Here is a 19,185-nt window from a genome sequence, read left to right as displayed (position 1 = left end):
TGCTGCTTCACGACCATTTACTGGTCAGCTTTGACAGCCAAACAGCCATCGGTGAGTTTGAGTCCAAAAAAAATCTGTTGAACACTGACATCCGTTCAGTATTTTAAAGTGTCAACACACTCTGCGTAATCTCCACCAGCCTCCTCTGTTCAAAGGTGGCTGCTGCTGGTTTCAGGTGTTATTTCTGGCAGTCTGACTGACTAGTAGGCACTTCTCCCTCTGAAACTCCAGAGACTTGGAAAAGCAAGGGGCACAGTCATGTCCACTTGGAGTTTGTTCTCCTGAAAACAGAGCTGGCTCTGTTTGGGAGGCTGGCGCTCCCAGGCTCTTCAGCCCCGAGAGCAGCAGGCCTGCTGTGCCTCTCTCTCATGCTCAAACACCACTTCCTCCTCCATCGCTTCCTCTCCCTGGTCATCAGCAGGCTGAGTCAGTGTGGCAGGTGGATCTCTCACCCTGACCACACTAAAACAAACCACATTTCATCTGTTTAACTTTTAAATGCTAGAAGGTAGAACCACTTTTTTAGTATGTGAAACGCACACTCGGGTGGTTATTTTAATGTTTGTGTTGAATCTGAGAAGCTGCATAATTTGACAGATATGCTGGATATAAACAGTTTTTTGTAGCATTGTCAGAGCACCAGCGTGACTAAGTTACACACTTCTGCTGATAAAGATTGGCAGAATAATATGTACACAGCATATAACAACTAAATTAGAATTTCAGTTTTTAAGGATGCTTGATGAACTATTTTAATCAAATCCAGCAACAAATTAGCTGAAGAAAAAAAAAAACATTAACACTCAAAATTTAAATAACAAAGTAAGAATAAAACAGCACCTGAACTACAATGACACTGAAAGCACTGTACACACAGAATTTTCTGTATTTTAGCAAATAAGTGCATGGATTTGTTTGAAATAATTAAACATTTTCTTTTGCTTATCATCAGTACTACACTGTAACTTGCTCTACAGTACAGCATTACGTCCCACCAAGCTTTCCACAAAGCTCACTTGCCCATTGTGGATGCTTTCTCGCCACAGAGCAGAGGCGTTGAGAAACACAGCACTTATCTTTCCAAATCTCTTTGTGTAATCTTCATTTGCATAATCATTTTATTGCAACATTTATGAAAGTAGTCACTGCTGCCTGTAGTTTTAGATTTTAGTGCCCCCTCACCCCATGCTGGGTTGGCTTAGACATCTCAAGGGACAAAAAGGTCCCCCCCCCTATCCAGCAGGTATCAACACATCATGTGGCCCAAGATATGGCTGCACTGTGCTCTTTGGCCTTCATGCGCAAAGCGGCGATACTGGAGGACTTGCGGTCAGGGTCCATGTTGAGATCGTACGTGTTGATGCCCGTAGCCATGCCAGGAGATCCTCCGAAAAGGCTGCCCATGTGAGCCTGTCCCACATGACCTCCGGGGCTTGGCACACCCAGAAAATCAGACACCCCGCTGGCAGAGTGGGGGTGAGGGGTCATACAGGGAGTCACGGTGTCACAGGACACAACGCAGCCCGGCACAGGAGATGCTGCACTGCTGCCACCGATCCAAGAAGGGTTCTGAATCTGAAATAATGACAGGAAATCAAAATTGTTCAAGAATGATGGAGCCGTGGTGATAATTTTCTCATTATTGAGCTGATCAGACATGTGGTCTCTTCTGAGCTCATTCATATTCTAATGCATCTTTACAAAAATTACAAGACTATACTGGTTGCTTGGCCCGTCATCTACAACTTATTGTATTTTTACTTTTCTACTTCCCATGCAGTCATTGATTTCCAGTTAGTTTCAGTACATAATAGAGTCTTTATGTTTTTATCACAGCTGTGTTATTGTTGCATGGTTATGCAGTTATGAGTAGAAACTGTTTTGAAAATATTCCTTGTTGGTGCCTTCAAGAAATCCTTGACTTGATCTGCATTTCAGAGTCCCAGAAAAGAATTGAGCAAAGTTGTTGGAAATCTAAAAGAATATATGATTTTTTTCTGTGCGGGCAACAGCATTAATAAACAACAATCACTTTTTTCTTTCTTTGACAAAAAATTGAGGGCAATTAAATGTTCTTCATTATGAAGCGATCACAAGCAAGTTTTCAGTCTGCAAGTTGAAATGACTTAAAATATACGTGATTTGGAGTAAATAAAAAATATCAAACTTGAGTTGAGATACTCATTCTGTACCTGTGCATAATTCTCAGGGCGTGTCAGAAGAGGCAGCTCGTAAGCCGTGGAGAAGTGTGTTCGGACCTGCTGCATCTGACCAAAACGCTCCCTCTTTCTCCATTTCGCCCTTCGGTTTTGGAACCACACCTGCGGAGGGAAAACATTGGAATTTTAGTGATTTTATCAGAGAGAAAGAAAAGGGGCTCTTTAGTTTCATCCAGCTCAGTGGTCTTGGTCTTATGTCAAGGTGAGGTTTAGAATTCACTTGACTTGTACTCCGAAACCCTCTAACAGCAACCTTCCCCTCAAGTCTGAAGGAAATACTTTTCTATAGATACAAATCTGAGTTCCCCTTTTAAATGGAAAAATGGTCCCATGCAGTTTTGCCAAAAGACTGAAAGGCTGAAGATCAAAAATGATATCCCCAGCACATCAAATATGCAAACGTCTTTTCTAAGTGTGAACCAGCACACATGTACAAACAATACAGATGTACGTTTTTGTAGGTTCAAGTGAAGGAATAAAAAAAAAAAGCACAGACAAAAAGGGAAGAGAAACTAATTTTTGTAAACAATGTGCAGCCTTCACTGCATCTGAGTCCTCAAAACAAAATATAAACCACTTCACCTTTGCTTATTTGCACTCTGACAAAAGCAGGGCGCTTTTCTTGTGACTGTTTTCTGTAATCATCCGAATCTGAAACTGTTGTTTATTGAAAGCATGGTTGTGTTTAAATTACCATCAGTCTGGGTGAAAGTAATCTAAATATATTTGTCTTTGATGGGCTTTACAACTGGCATGCTTCTCTTCAAAACTGATGCCTGATACGCATCTCTTGACTATCTGACTGTAACTACCTGACTGTACTGATTATGGCATGAGTTTACCAGCACAAACATATTCCGTGTATCTGCTCTTTGCTCATACACTTCATTAAAAATCTAAGGAGGCAATATGGGAAATTGAAAAGTGAGATGGGATTATAACTGGGGTTTGTTTGCATTTTCCTTTTTAATTTCCTGAAGTCTTAAGCTTCTGGCTTTCAGATCCTGTCTCTTCCTAAATTAAAGAAGCACACAGATCATAATCCTTCTCTCCTTGATGTTTTCATGCATCTTCCCCTGTGCTGTTTGACTCAGGATCTATAACTCCATACAAGATCACTGTGTTTTTCCAATAAAAAAACATATTCTATAATAATTATACATTAAAAGTCTTCCTAATATACAGTGTCACCGACTACCAACCGCTGCCCCACTCTCATCTGCTCAATCTTTTGTGCCGAGTCTGTTGGCTATTATACAGGGAGAACATATTTTTGTGTTGCACACACTGCGTCGTGACAGTAATTGGTAAAGACCTTGACAGCTTAAGTAGCTGGTGGACTTTCAATGAGGCTTTATTTATGTTACAGCCCCAGAGAGAAAGAGCAGAGAAATACCAACCTGGCCCCAGCAGGAGAGCTGTATGGGGCTGAAAACACTTTGAAGTGAGAGACCAGCTCAGAGGATTGATAACCCGCCTCTGCTGTCACTCATGTCAGCTTCCAAAGCAAAGTAAAAAGAAATCCGAGGCTGAGCCTGGCTTCGGTTTTCCAACACCCCCCAAAGCACCAATAATAATATCATGGAAACACCTCTGACCACTGTTGTTGTTCATTAAATGTAAGTTTGTTCTATTTTCACCAAAATCCTCTACAACATAATTTCTTATTTCCCTGGCCTGATAGAAAAAGATATAGGTGCTGCAATTTGATATCAGTTTATGCTTTTCTAATTGGTGATGTGTTGTACTCAAACTCAACAACTATAATCTAGTCTAATATTAGTTGTCATTTTTAAGATTTGTTTACAGCTTGAATATTCTGCATTTCCTTTCCATCTGTCATGAAGTTGACAGTTAAATCGATTAATCATTCAGTCTAAAAAATGTTAGAATATAGTGAAATGTGGCAATCACAGGTTTGTTTTGTTCAAAATCTGAAAGAAGACTGTTTAGTATCAAAGAAGACAAATTAAAGAAAATTATCACAACAGAAGCTGAAACTGGGGAATGTTCGGCATTTTTGACTAAAAATAGGGATTTTTATTCTGTCGGTCAACTAATCAATTAATCAACTAATCATTTCAGCTCTAAATCTGACAAATGGCTCTGGAAGGTAAAGTGTATTTTCTATTATTTCTTAAAATTGTCTTCATGATTTCTCACCATCAGATAATTCACCTCCACATTGTTTAGAAAATGAAAGAAATTACTATATGACTATTTTATCATTTCTGCAAGCTTGGACTGATTCTCTATTACCACCGTATCCTGCAGTCAAATCAGGCTCTCCTGCTGTTTTATCTTTCATTAACTGTTTGGATTGATAAAGTCATATGGACACCTGTGTTTGCATGGTGAACTCCACATGGCAGATGGCATCTCAGCTCTCTGAGCTCGCTGGACTAAAACAACGGCAAAATCTGAGAGATGTGATGTTGTTGAAACCCTTGACCCTTGACCTCCGACCTTCCCGTGTATCCGTAGTGCATGTGACTCAGATCCGAACTTACTCTCTCCCTTTGAAACCCAAAGACAGAAAAAGCAAACAACTCCAGACCTTAACTTTTTCAGCTGAAAGTCCCTTGTTCTTTATGTTAGTAACATGAGTCAATGAAGAGACATAGCCTAGAAAATGTTCAAAAAAATGTTTTTAGTTTTAGTATTTAAACTATATGTGCTTTAAATTTTAAACGCAAACTTTTCTGCAGCCATAAAGGTTTTCACTCCAGACACTGAATTCATGAGCTGCGAGTCCTCTCGCATGTGAATGACCTGAATAGAATACAGAGCCCTGTTCTCTGACTGACAAGGCATCTCGTGTCTTTTATCTTTTTAACTTGAGTGTTTAAGAGGGCCGCTGGGAGAGCCGATGGCTGTAAAGCTGCATCCATCTGAAGCAGGCAGGTCCGTGATAGTATGAGCAACAGAGCAGAGCAGAGCAGCATACCTTAAGAGCCTCAGGGCTGAGTTATAACCCCGCGGCTGCACAGACTTCCTGTGTTTCACTGCAAAGCTTTTCTGGTCACTGTTCCAGCTCGTCATGTAAAAGATTTGGTTTTCATCTCATCCCACTGGCACACAACTGTTATGTAGCCAAAATGTGGCAACTATACACAGAATTTTGCATTAGTTTGAGCAAAGCTATAGTACGTCCCATGCCTTAAAAGTGCTCAGAAGTCAGATATGATTTGAAATATCAATCGCTAACTTTCTCAAAGCTCATGGGAAGGGTTTCACACCTACCCTGGAGACCACAGCAGGGACACATTCTTGTCTGAACAGGATGTTAATGAAAGAAAAACACAGAAAATCCAGGGGCTTTGGTAGTCCGTGGTACACACACACACACACACACACACACACACACACTGATGTAGATATACACCACACACATATAGAAATAGAGGTCTCTCTCTGTTCAACAGTGTTGGAATGCATTACAGCAGTCATGACCGGATTGTATGCTAATCGGGCCAAAAGGTCACTAGAGGGGTTTCAGTCTGAGGGGTGCTGTATGCCTCAGGCCCGACTAATACCAGCAGAACTGAACTCACAAATTCAGGAAACGAAACAGCTCAGATAAAAAGAAAAAGCCCACCGATGACGATCCCATCGAAACACAACAGAGTGGAGCATGTCTCCTCACATGTTGATGAAAGTCTGCTCCCCTAAAACCGAACATATGAGGCCCAGGCAGCTCAAACCTCGGCCCCCTGGGCCCCCTGGCCTCTGTTAGCTCCCACTCCCCCACTCTCTCCTCCCTACTCCCACATTACCAGATAAATCTCTCATGTTGTTCTGCGAGTGACGTTATCTCTGCAGAGCTGCAGATGTTGAAGGACACACGAGGTTGTGTTGTTCAAACATTGTCTGTTCTGCTGTGATGAAGAGCTCATTTTTTACTTGCTGATAGGACAGGCATGTGGTTGTAAATTATTATAAGAAATTATCTATTATAAGAAATCTGATATGTTTGTTGATTTGTGTTTTCTTTTTAAATCCGCTGGCACAGTTAAGCAGCATTTGGTAAAAATGTTGTCAAGTCTCCTGCATTACCTGCACACGAGCTTCAGTCAGGTCAGTCCTCAGTGCCAGCTGCTCCCGGGCGTAAACGTCAGGATAGTGCGTCTTCTGGAAAACCTTCTCCAGCTCTTCCAGCTGGTAGCTTGTGAAGGTCGTGCGGTTGCGCCTCTTCTTGCCCTTGTTGCTTTCACCACCGTCACCTTTGTCCAGAGGGCTTGCTAAATCAGTGCCTGGCGGCCTATCAGAGGCCGCCTTGACACCCTGATCTTTCACAGCCAGATAGCTGGTGTCCATTCCAGGGTGGTCGGAGTCTGGTGCCAAGTCGGAGTCTGTCAGACCTGAACTGTCTTTACCTGCAGAGAAAGGAAGGAGATGAAACACTGTAAAAAGAGATTTTTGTTTTCATAGTTTTTTTTTCAGGATTAAAAGGATTCAATCAAAACAGATTTTTGTGAATGTGTTACCCCCTACCTGAAGATGAAAGTGGAAATAAAGGAAAGTATGAAAGCCAACAGATGATGTAAAGCAAAAGGCAATGTTATAACTTGGCTTTTATAGACACCACCTGTCATTTTAGTGAGCAACATGTATTATAATAATTCGATAGATTTAATGCATTATGTCCTAGAGCTAATATTTAAAAGTTTTTCACCTGTGAAGAGTTAAGCTGCAATGCAAAGTTTTAACAGGTTTATACAACACAGAAAATGTGGAACTTTGCTCATATTTAGACCTTAAAGATTCTTAACTCCCTCTTTTTGATGTCACGTGCAAAGTTTTGAAACTAGCTGTTTGCAGTACTGTCTACCTGCAGTGCAACAATTGTGATTGAAAGGCTTTTGGAAAATTTTGTAAAAAAAAATGCAAATGATTTTAATTCAAAATGATTTTAATTCAAATAATGTTAAAACATAATTGACTACTGCTGGAACATAAATGCTGAAATATTATGTTTTATTTGAATTTACCACCATTGCCACCTGGACAAAACATTTTTACTGTGCCTCTATTCAACTCAACTCAAATATTCAGTCACTCTTGGCTCTGGCAATATATCCATAACTCAAAATTTATTTGTTGGATCAATGTAATAATTCATGGAGTTTGACAGGGTGGAACAAAGGAATTTCTCGCTCTTTGTGAGGAAATTCTGAGACAGTTGTGAAATCTGTTGGCGGCACGCAGTTCTCAGTACGTGTGTCGATTTGTTTGTCTATCTGCCTGCATGTAACGGATGGCCCGGATCACTAGCTGCTTACAGGATCCAGTTGTAGTTCGTAGATCATTCTGTGATGTGCTGGGGAACAGACACCTTGGTCATAATTTGAGCCTGACAGAAAGTTGCAGCTTTTTACTGCATACCCTCCCCAACCACCCTCTGTTATAAGACAAACACACACACATGTGCGCACACACTTCTGTCTTTCACTCAACCTCTCTGTTTATCAGTCGTGCATGTGATTGAGGTCTATCATGTGGTTGCAAAGTCACCTGGAAGTAAAACTGTCATAATTTATTTGCCAGGTAGTAATTTCTAACCACGAGAAAAGAGAAAGACCCATCTTTATACTCTTTCTCTCTCTCTCTCTCTCTCTCTCACACACACACACACATGCACACACACTTGCTTTTCTTCATGGCTGCAGCTTAACTGTAAAACCTCAGGCAGCTCTCTGATCATAAATTTCCACAGCCATGTCTCTGCCAGTGTTCTTGTCTAAGCTGGCAGTTCTTTTCACCCCACCGCTGCACTTCACTCAACTATCCAGTTTATACACATATCTTTGCATCAATACACTCCCCGTTGTGGGGGGTGTGATTGCTAAAAGTGTGTAGAGGACATAGTTTCAGGCTGTTAAATGAGCCGCCTGTCTTCTGGCTCGGTCTAGTGGCGGCTCACAGCGCTGCACCTTCCTGCTCTGCGATACCATGAGGTTAGGAGTTATTTTCAGGACATCTGTGCTCATCCAGAGACTTTGTCAGGTTAGAACCCGGAGGTGTGTGTGTTCATGTGAGCTCCCTGTGCAATTCTCAGCACTCAGTCAGCAGAGAAGATCTCACAAACACCCGATGACCCTCAGCTCGCAGCCATGTTGGGTAATGTGCTGCAAGGTGAGGTGATTGGATAGCTTATCATGCGCTCGCTCTCATACAAACACACAAAAGTGCATCTTTCAACTGCATCTTTTTTGTTGTTGTTACAATACAAAGACATTTTCTATATAGGCACAATTGTGTTTGAAAAGATCAAGAAAGTTGTGGTCTTTCTCCATTAGATGAGGATTGATCCCACAAATTAGATTTTATTACTGGATGGGTTAATATGTGGTTTGTCTATGTAACACATGTGATGGAAGAAACAGTATATTTCATTTTAAAAAATCCCTCTTTATTTCTGCACATATTATGTTCTTATTTTTCATGTATACACATTTATATTTATCTCTGTGTGTATTTTGAAAATAGATTTTATTTTATTTATTCTATTTTGGTGATGTGACCTTTGACACTGCTGGTATAAGCCTTGCTGAGGAGAAATGATTCTCTGTTACTGCTGTGGGTGTTAAAACTTGATAGAAAAGTTAAACAGTGGTGTAAAGATGAGTTAGTATGATTTTGCTGTATAGAATTTTTATTTTTGGTCAGCAAAAGTACAGCATTTTATTGCAGCAAGGTAGGATACCAATGTCAAGCTAGCCTTGTTGCAACATGAGTGGTTTCTCCTTCAGTCTGATGTCTTTTTCCTCTAAAGCTGTCAATATAAAAGTGCAGTGTTGATGTACTGATATTATTTTTATTCTATTCATGTATGTGAGCTTCCACTTTTGTTTTTACCGATAATTTTGTGCAACTCGTATTTCACTGCACACATTTTATGTCCATTGTTGAAATTCAGTTTTAATCATCATGTCTAAAATACCAAAAAGCTTTTGGCTGATGGCAAAATGTCACTTTTTAAGAAATACAGAAGTTCATATTGAATGGTAACTGTATTGATAAGGACTGGTATTTTTTATGGATCTATTGAGAACTGACTACTGTACGTGATGACTTAGGCTGAGTATCTTTTGATTTATTTATTTTTTTAAACTTGTGCCAATATGATATCAAAACACTATTTTTTCAATCTTACTTTGTGGAATCCAGTATATGTTTCTCTGAAACAAAAACCTTTTCCCTTTAGGAAAAGAAGCCAAACTTCTAAATGTTTTCTAAAAACAAGCAGCCACACAAAAACTTGCATAAATAAATACAGAAAAAAGCGTGAAAGTGCAAATCTTAGAAAGCAATCGATGGTCGCTTTTTGTACTTTGCAGCTTTTGTTACTCTGTGCTACAAACACATTTCGACCAGTACCAAAAAAAGTACTGAGGTTCAAAACCCCACGACAGTAATGGTAAACAGCACAGCCTATATACTTTTATTTTATTGCTGTACTGATGTTATTTTATTGTAGTCAGCTTTGCAAGGAGAGAATAAACTCCCACCAGCTGGAAGGATGGAAGTGGTCTTTGTTTCTGTCAACCACATATGACACAGGACAATATTTCAGAGCAGAACGGCTATATATGTAATTTAGTCATGCAAGATTCACTGCACACTGAGGCACTGCTTCCTGAGAGGTTTGTCTAACAGCACTGGAAATGGACGCGAGCTGTGGAGCCATGTTTTGGTGGCAGAACCCTCGCTGGGGGTCTAACGGCCGCAACATTGCCTCGCTGTCCATGACTAAGACATCCTGTTAGTCTTGAATGGAGCAAATGTGTTTTTATCCCAGCATAAATACTCTAGTTATTTCATCATATTTCCCTGGCTGACACCCGCAGTCCCCACAAGGCAAGAGCTGTCAGGCTGTTTGAAATCATGAGGCCTCTTGCTGATCAAAGGCCGTTGTTTATATCGCATGTCACTGATGTTTTTTTGGCAAGAACGGGATATTGTGACAATCTCCTCCTTGTTATCCATGCAATCTGCTGTAGCTGTAAGGCTCTCCAGCATTGCTCAAGGTGAACAGCAGTGTGCCCCCCTGCAGGGAACGCCATATGTACGAGGAACATAAGAAAGTCTTATAGCAAACAATGCCTGTCAGGATAAAGTCTCTGTGGAAAGAGGCATGAAGGCCTGACTGTGAAAAACACATGTTGGATCACGAGTACAACTGGCTTTCTCTCCGAGTTAAATTACATTACACAAAGACTTTCCATTTTCAGCTTACACCTGCACTCCTGCGTGTGCTGTCTTAACACAAGAAGGTCCCAACAATAATCCACCACACTCACAAGTTTTTTAACCCAAAACTCATTTCTTTCTATTGAGATGAATATGCCATGCAAACCACAGAATGTTCTATTTTCTCTGCAGTGGATCCAACAGTCAGCATCTGTTCCAGTTACTGTGCACAGTGAGGAGAGGAGACTCTGTAGCTGTGAGCGGGCACAGAGGTTGCTCTGTAAAAATTAGATACACCGAAAGTGCTTCAGAACAAGTGGAGAGGTAATTTTCACTTTATCTCATGTGAATGTTCCCACCTGACCACCGAAAAACAGGTCAACAAAAGAGTATGTCGCTAAATATCCGATATTAGTGATAATTTTCACAACATACTATATCATTTATGGTATTAACATCAAAGTCAGACGAAAGACTGATTGAATAACTTAACCTGAGAGCCTTCCAGTGCCAGGATGACGTTCTTGTGGGTCAGACATTCAGTACAGACAGCCATTAATTCACAGTTGAAAACGAGGGGGCAACATCAAAGTGTAATTTAACTGGCTGTAAAGCGACAGGGCACCTTCCTTGCCTCTTTATTGACTGGGATGACTGGGGTCAGCTCACAGTGTTAAGAGGAAACACCATAAATTACACACCACACGGCGACTGAGAGAGATTAACAACATGTTGCTTCATAATGAAAAAAAAAAAAAAAAAAAGAAATATCCCAAATAATGGGAGACATAAATAGCGGAGAGAAAAGAGATGAAGAGCTTGAAAAGGAAAGAAAAAAGTTGTCTAACTAAAAGCAGAGAAAGTAGGAAAGGAAATGTGTGAGCAAAGTATTTATTTGTACATCTTTAGAAGGGTGAGTTTGTTTTCCTGTCTTAAAATATGGATTGGGATGTAACATGGAGCTTTGAATTGTGGATACTTCTTGAGTCTCGCTTGGCTGCAAGATGTAGAGACAGGCTAAGACACTGATGCCTGATGCTGAGTGGGCTGAACAGCCAAGCCCAGGCAAGAATGATATGACACATATGATATATAAAACTACTGTATATTTGGTGCCCTTTGGCTTTGTCTAACAATAGTGTCACCGCACATTGAGACTAGCATTGGAAATAGCTCTCTGTCTGCACTGCTGCATGCAAAATAGAGCTTATCACAAAGCAGTAAGTTTCTCTGCTCTTGAAATCTAACCTTGTCTCTTTTTGGAAGCACAAATAACATGGCCTAAGAATAGCATGGCTGTACTTGCACAGTGTGGTGTCAGGTACATTTAATAAAACATTTTGGGACAATATGCACACATCCGCATACTCTACATACACTTCCATACATATGCATCCGTCTGCTGTGATTCGGAAACAGACAGAACCTCAGCAAATATCAGCATATTACTGTTTTGTTTTGTTTTTTTTTTAACAAAAAGTTGTCTTTTTGTGAAGATGTGATAGGTAGCCATTCACTTTGAAATTCAACTCTGCTGACTGAGCAGTGAGATGATCCATCACAGCAGGCTGTGCAAAATTCACAGACCATGAAAAAAAAAAAAAAAAAATCCATAAAGCCTAAGACTGATAAATCACCTCTCACGCACTCTTTGTCTTCCTCGCACTCTCCCCCCTCTGTGTGTCTCTTCCTCCCACCAGCTCTCTTCCAAATGTTTCTCTCAGACGTTGGAGCAAAACTGAATTTCCTTCATCTCATGTTTTTGTTGTCTGATCGAAGGAGAACATTCCATCCGAGTGGGAAAAAGTTGGTAGCGTACATTTTTTGTGTGCACGCACATAAAATGAAAAATACTTTGCTGAGAAACTCACTTAACAACATGCACGATCACATCTTCCTACCAAGGATTCAGCAACTGATCTAAAAACAGTGGTCTGAGAGCACATGATGCACCCGATTTCAACCAGCCAAAGACATTAATCCTAACGCTTAGTTTTCAAGTTGCATTCTTTTGCTCTACAAACAGTCCTGTTGGATTTGGAAACACAACTCTATATCTGATAGTTTCATAAGTAAGGATGAAATATGATGATGATGGTCAAATGGCAGAAATACAACTGTTCAATCACCAACAAAATCTAATTAAATGGTCCTTGGCCTGAGGCCTATCTATCTACCAACCTCACCTCTGGAAATTCAGAAGATTAGGTTTTGAAACATTGAGATAGAGAAACAAACGACTACCAGCAAATCTGGTGGAGTATTTTTTGTATAATTGGTGCAATGAAACTGCATAATAACACACACCTGTTGCTGTCAGTATCACACAATGAAAATTGAATCCCACAACAAAAAAAACAAAACAAGAAAAAGCAAGTTCCACTGAAAACTATTTTGCTGTTGTTGAAAAAGTCTCCCTACACACAGAAATGTGTTTTACTTATTGTAACTTCAGTTGGATTCTAGCTTCACTGTACAGAACGATGTATGTGCAGAGTTTGACACTAGAACGGGAAAGTTTCTCGGTGCTCAGCTGAAATCAGAGTTTAACACGTGTATGTACGAGCAGATTTTGTGACATCACACCTAGTTTGGAAGCCACAAGGGCGACCCGCACACGGTTGATGTGGAAAATTGAAGCCTCCAGTGTTTTTCAGTAAGAGACATCTTGTATCTAGCATTTAACCTTTTTTAAATCAGTAATATTTGTACATTTATGGATTTTTGTATTTATCAAAAAGTGAGAGGTAATAGATGTAATTTTAAGAATTTCTTACAATCTGCATGAATTGTTTTTAAAAGCAGAGTGTTTTTATATGTCTGAAAACATATGTTAAGGGAATCTTAAGATCTATTTGTACTGTATTCATGTGTGCTCTTACTGTAAATTGGATGTTTAGGTCATGCGCTAAGTAGTCAAGCATGTCAAGAGTATAAATATTGAATAGCCCTCAGTACTAAAACAATATTCTCCTTCCAAGAAACTGAATTTAGTATTTTTGAGACACTGGCACACAAGGAAATATCTTGAAAAACCTTAAATAACCTTATACCCTGGTTTTGAGATTATACACACCATTATATTATAATATAGAAATTTAAATGTAATCAAATAAAATAGACTAAGTGCACTGGACAAAAAGGTCACTCTTCTATATTGACATAAACCAGTGAAAACTGATCTGCAGTCCTCCACGGTTGGTTTTGTATCAGTGTTCAGTTTACATGAAGCGGTGACAAAGAGACCAAAGGAAGTCCTGGACTGCATGAGCCTTTTTGCCCTGCTGCTCTCACTCGTCCATGCAAACTGAGCCTAATGTAAATTGCCCTGCCAAACTTTAAGCTAAATGGTAAAATGATCCTGAGTCCTTGTCACCTCCACTCATGTCATTGACTTGCTGAAGTGTGTCTCAGTTGTCTGGGCTGCATGGCTGGTTCCCATTACTCCCTGCTCCAACCAATCAGTTGAGACGGCCATTACGAGAGGTTGAAATGGTCGTGCTATATAGGTCTGAGGCGGTGAAGGAACAAAAAAAAGCAAAAAAGATGAGGTCTTCATTACAGAGTGACAAAATCACACAAGGTGAAGCAATCACACCTGAATGTTGGTCCTGCTGGAGTTTACTCTTTCTGCAGGGAATTAATTTGTCCTTGCAGGGCAGCAGAACTGGATCAAATTTTCACTTTGCCCAAAAACTAAATTATGGTTTAAGCTGGAATAAATTGCATCCTTTCATGGATTCAAATTATGCCCGCAGCTTGTTTTTAAAGTAATTGCAGTGCACATCACTGTCGCTGTAAAAGACAGAAAAGATACTAAAAGACATTATCCCTCTACAATTCCGCCTACATTTCAACACGCATGCAACAACAAGTAACATGCTTTGTCTTATTGGTGCAGTTAAATGTTTACTATGTTGAACTGGACTCCAAATGTTGCAAAGAGCTCTGCGTTGACATTACAAGGCTTCAAATGAGGGGTTTCAAATGGATTTTCTCTGCTTTGTGCACACAGGGGAAGTTCTCTCCAAACAGATGACAAGCTGAGCTAAAGGTCAAACACCCTCAGACACCGAGAGAAGACACGAACACATCAAAAGAAGAAATGTGGTGTCTATGGAGGATCACAAAGACATGTAGGTGGCTGCTTTAGGACTGTGAAGTGCCTGATTGAGTCGTCCTCAGGGACCTATTTTTCTCTATATATACTGATAAGTGGATCAATTATTGTTTGGCAGCCAGTGTGACTTTTTCTACACCTGCTGAATAAAGTGATGGAAAGTAACTTAAGTACAATTTTAAGTTACTTGTACTAATGTATTTCTATCTGATGCTACTTTCTTCTTCTACTTTAGAGGTTTTACATGCAAAACATAATCAGCTCAAAAATATGATATTGAAAATATTAAAATACCCAAGAAGATAAAAATGACCAACTAAAAAAAATTAAAAGGAGTACTTTTAATACTTTACGGACATTTTGCTTATAACATTTCTATATAATTCAAAATTTTGAATGCAGGAATTTTACTGGTAATTAAGTATTTTAATTTGCTACTTTTACTACAGAAAATAGTACTTCTTCCACCACTGTGTAGTTTTTAGTTTGTCAGTTTATCTGCCTGATATGTTTTGCTGTTTTTTGACGTTGACCACACTGCTCATACATTTCTCTTTCAATTTCAGTCACTATGATGCTCCATAGACCGGACTAAAAGCTGTCCATTCTCCAAGAGCTGCCTCGCTGATTTCATGTAACAACATGATTGGCAATGTGTTGAGTAGAAACAATAGAACTGTGTTTGCAGTGACTCTAATGTATGTGAATGTTTATTAAACAGTCATGATGTTTTCTATGTGCCAAAAATGTCTCTGGCGTAGCTGGCAGCGTGCACCCTTCAGACAGCTTTGAGACCAGTCATCACATCACCTTTGACTGAACGGATCCAGCCACAAATTACAGCAACAAAGCCGTTCTTTGACCATTTGAAACTACCCGGCGATTGTGTAAAATACAGGTTTGATAAAAGCACTGAGCCAGGAAGTAAAATACACCACCATTTTCCAATAAAAACATCAGGAATCATTTATCATTTTTTTCTCCTCAGCTGGTAAATTCAGCATATTTTACTGCTCCCTTCAATTTATGTCCAGTCAGCGGTGTAGAAGTCAGGAGAAAGATTGGTTGTCATAATCACAAGGACAACAGCCACCAGTGTCAACGAATTTCGCTCTTGTTTTTATTGACTGGCGCGTAATTTACGCATGAATGTGAATTATTCTTTTACTTTCCGTTATGAGAGTTACGTCAGAGATAAAGTGCTGAAACATAAATCTTTTGAGCAGGCTCTGTTCTCAAAGGAGTATTTTTTGTGTCTGAGGGCCTGCAAGTCACCGTGAGCAGGGAAATAAAGGCAAACAGAGAAGTTGACATCTGACTCGCATTAATGCCAGAGCTCTCCGAGATGTTTTTTCCTGTCTTCTGCAGTGTGAATCCGGTCATTATTTGAGTCTCCTTATCGTTAAAGGAGAGCGCCTGGTAAACAACCTGTAGTGACACATTTGACTCCAGAAATCTTACTTTGATGGCGAATCGAAAAGAAAAAAAAACTCTCAAAAAAAGTTGAGAATTTAAATTAAATCGTGTTTAATGTTACTGACTTACTGACTGAATACGTACAAACGTGTTTGTCCTTCACGTCGAGCGAAAGACGCGTAAAATTTGAAATATCTTTGTAAATTCGTTTTCTTATTTTCTTTCTTCGCGGTGTGGTCCAAAAAGGGGCAGTTTACCCAACATAATAACTACAGTTTATTTACGACATGAAGTAAAATTTAATTTCATCTCGGCTGTACCGGATCTATGTCAAGGTTAATAGGTAATAAAAACTTAACAGCCATTATAAAAGACCGGTATGCGCTTTCAAAGAGATTGATCTACGTTCTTGACATATTTGGAGCTATAAAGGCTTTTCCTGCAGGCCGATTTCCAGAAACTGTCATAACATCCTTAAACTACTTCCACTAAAGCGTTTCGGTGTAATACTGATGGACAAGCAGCTCATGTAATTCAAAGAAAAAAGGGATGATGGCTTCATGCGTAAAAGCGAAAACATTTCTTCAGTCGATTTTGTTTATTTTCTTCTTCTCCTTTTTCTTTTTCTTATTATTGTCACTTTGTTGGGGTTATTCATATCTTTTTGGGGTCATGTACACCGTTTATATATGCCTACATTTCCATAATATTTTAGAAAATATAATACAAATAGTTAGTTTTTTACCCTAATTTGAACACAAAAAAAAATACTCACGAGAGGATCATCTTCATGTTCAAGGTATCGAGATGAAATTGTTTGTACTTGTATGCAAAGACAGGCAGAGAGAGAGAGAGAGAGAGAGAGAGAGAGAGAGAGAGAGAGAGAGAGAGAGAGAGAGAGAGAGAGAGAGAGAGCCCTCAGGCTTTATGATTTTATTCAGGATGATAATTTTCTCTTTTCAATTCAGAGTAAAAAAAACGATTTGACACTAGACGCTTAAAGACGTTTTGCAGAATTGTCTTAAATACAATTATTTTAAACGTGTCAACATTTGATCTTCGAGCTTAGAAATAATCCACAGACATGATAATGAGGCATCAGCATTTACGCAACAGCTTGAATCACACAATAAAGACCCTGTTTGTTTGTTCGTTTGTCTCATCATTTCTGCCTTTTTAAACCCTTCAGGATGGGCGGTTGAATTACATAAATCTGGATTGAAAAAAGAGAGGACGCACTTATATCAAATATTAGTCTTCTTTGCATGTGTGTGTGTGTGTGTGTGTGTGTGTGTGTGTGTGTGTGTGTGTGTGTGTGTGTGTGTGTGTGTGTGTGTGTGTGTGTGTTCTCCTTTATGAGCAGGCAGGGATGCAGCTGAGGGCAAAACCAGCTGAACGTTTGACCATGTTTTAATTCACCAAAAACCTTTTACGCCTCCTTTTTGCAGACAAATCTTGATAATCCAGTGTTCAATGTGACATCAGAAGTGTGTAGGGAAAAGGTCTTTGCAGGTTAAAACAAAAAAACAAAAAAACAACTAATGCTGCTTCAAAGCGGCCGTCTCTCAAACGAGGGTCAAAGTTTTATTTACACCCTCATCATTCGCCCATTACAGCGACGTCCCCGCGCAATTAAATCTAATTGGAGCCAATAAGACCGAGCAATGAAATGAAAATATTATCAGTTTGGAGCTCACTATTTGTGCCATCTGAAAACCTGTTAATTCAATTGTGCGACTCAGCTCCAATATTAAGGATTGTAATGTAGATTATCGCATTAAATGCGCCCTAATTTAATTTTGATGGCCAAAGGGAAAATCTGATAGTCGGGAAGATTATGTCCCTTCTTAACTGTGTTACGCACATAACTTCAGGGCCATGTTGACGAGAGCTGGGATCTCCTGTACATTGCTGCAAGAGAGAAACGTTTGTTGATCCGTTTTTACGCACGAAGGAGGTTTCCCTCCTCTTTAAGAGAACACACGAAGAAGAAAACAAAACAGGGGAATTATAAGAAGCAACAAACCCGTTTAAATGGTTTTGGATAAGTGGTCTTATCATCCAGACAGTAAAGAGACAATTTAAGATCAAACAAGGGCCGACACACCTCAGTTGTGTCCATGCGCTAACGCAACCCTAAAGACCAGCTGCTGCAGCTGTACGATTATTCGCGATCAAAACTTCCAAACCAGTCTGATCTATTGTGTGAGAGCAATGACGATAACTGACAGAGTTAAAACAGTTTCTGCCCATGTAGGAAATTCTCAGACACAAAACTGTAGCACGCAGCTCAGAGAAAACATCCTGATAATGATTGCAGTGATTTTTTGTTGCATAACTCATAATAATTTTGACATGTGTTCGATCGTATTGCTCCATTATGATGAAAACAGCTTTACAACGTCAAATCTTGACATGTTTGTCTCGGGATAAAATTCAGTAACAAAATCATCTTAAAGTTTTTTTTGTGGGGAGGGGTGGGGGGTTCCTCACTCACCATAGCACGGGATGAGCGCTCCGTTGTGTCCGGTCTCCTGGTGCAGTTTGCTCTCCTCGGGGGGTGTTTTGCAAGAAGACCTCTGCATGAAGACGTGGTATTTGCCGAAAGTGCCTTGCCCAGCTGCTGCGGCATCCAATGACTGGCACTCCTGTTGGAAGGGGCTCCGGGACTTTTCTCCGTAAGCCTGACCTTTGTTGGGCAGGAAGGCAGTGGGGCTGTATTTGGTGTCAGTGGCTGGGAATGTCCTAAAGTGGTCTGTCTGGTGATCCCTACCTTGCGCTGCAGAGGGGCTATAATATGAATCCATGGATGTCATGTCGCCGTATGAAACGCAGGTCTCGGCGTTCATGCCTAAAAAAAAAGAGTCAAGGGGAGAAAAACACCAAACTTTTCTCTCACTCACTCTCTCTCTCTCTTGGAAAGGGAAGCGCAGACACCCCCCTCCTCCTCTACCTCATACAGATGAACATACACACACATGCACGCAGAGACTGCAGCGCACACCAGACCGCAGCTGGGTTTGGTTATAAAACGATTCAGATCTTTTCCAGGAACCACTGTCGTTGACCAAACACTCCAAACTCCCCCTCAGGTTTGAGAAGAGTTTCACAAACCCCGTCTTTCCTCAGAGGATGGGACCCAGATCTCCTGGATTCAAGACCTCTCCCAAGTGATTGTGCTGATGACATGAACGAGTGAGGTCGGTTATTAGCTGAAAAAGAAAAAAAAAAAGTTTA

General features: G+C 40.1%; 1 protein-coding gene across 1 annotated transcript; it reads right to left on the bottom strand.

Annotated features, from left to right (window-relative positions):
- Positions 1-1,206: 1,206 nt before the first annotated feature.
- Positions 1,207-18,797, bottom strand: alx4a (ALX homeobox 4a). The gene is made up of 4 exons (XM_042417590.1): positions 18,442-18,797; positions 2,445-2,459; positions 2,193-2,301; positions 1,207-1,575 (listed from the first exon to the last, which is right to left on the bottom strand). The coding sequence occupies exons 1-4, from the start codon at positions 18,795-18,797 to the stop codon at positions 1,255-1,257; spliced, it is 801 nt and encodes a 266-aa protein (XP_042273524.1). The 3' UTR covers positions 1,207-1,254.
- Positions 18,798-19,185: the final 388 nt, after the last annotated feature.

This window comes from Thunnus maccoyii, chromosome 1, assembly GCF_910596095.1.
Source record: "Thunnus maccoyii chromosome 1, fThuMac1.1, whole genome shotgun sequence".
Taxonomy (NCBI): Eukaryota; Metazoa; Chordata; class Actinopteri; order Scombriformes; family Scombridae; genus Thunnus; species Thunnus maccoyii.
This window is presented reverse-complemented; position numbering and strand designations above follow the sequence as displayed.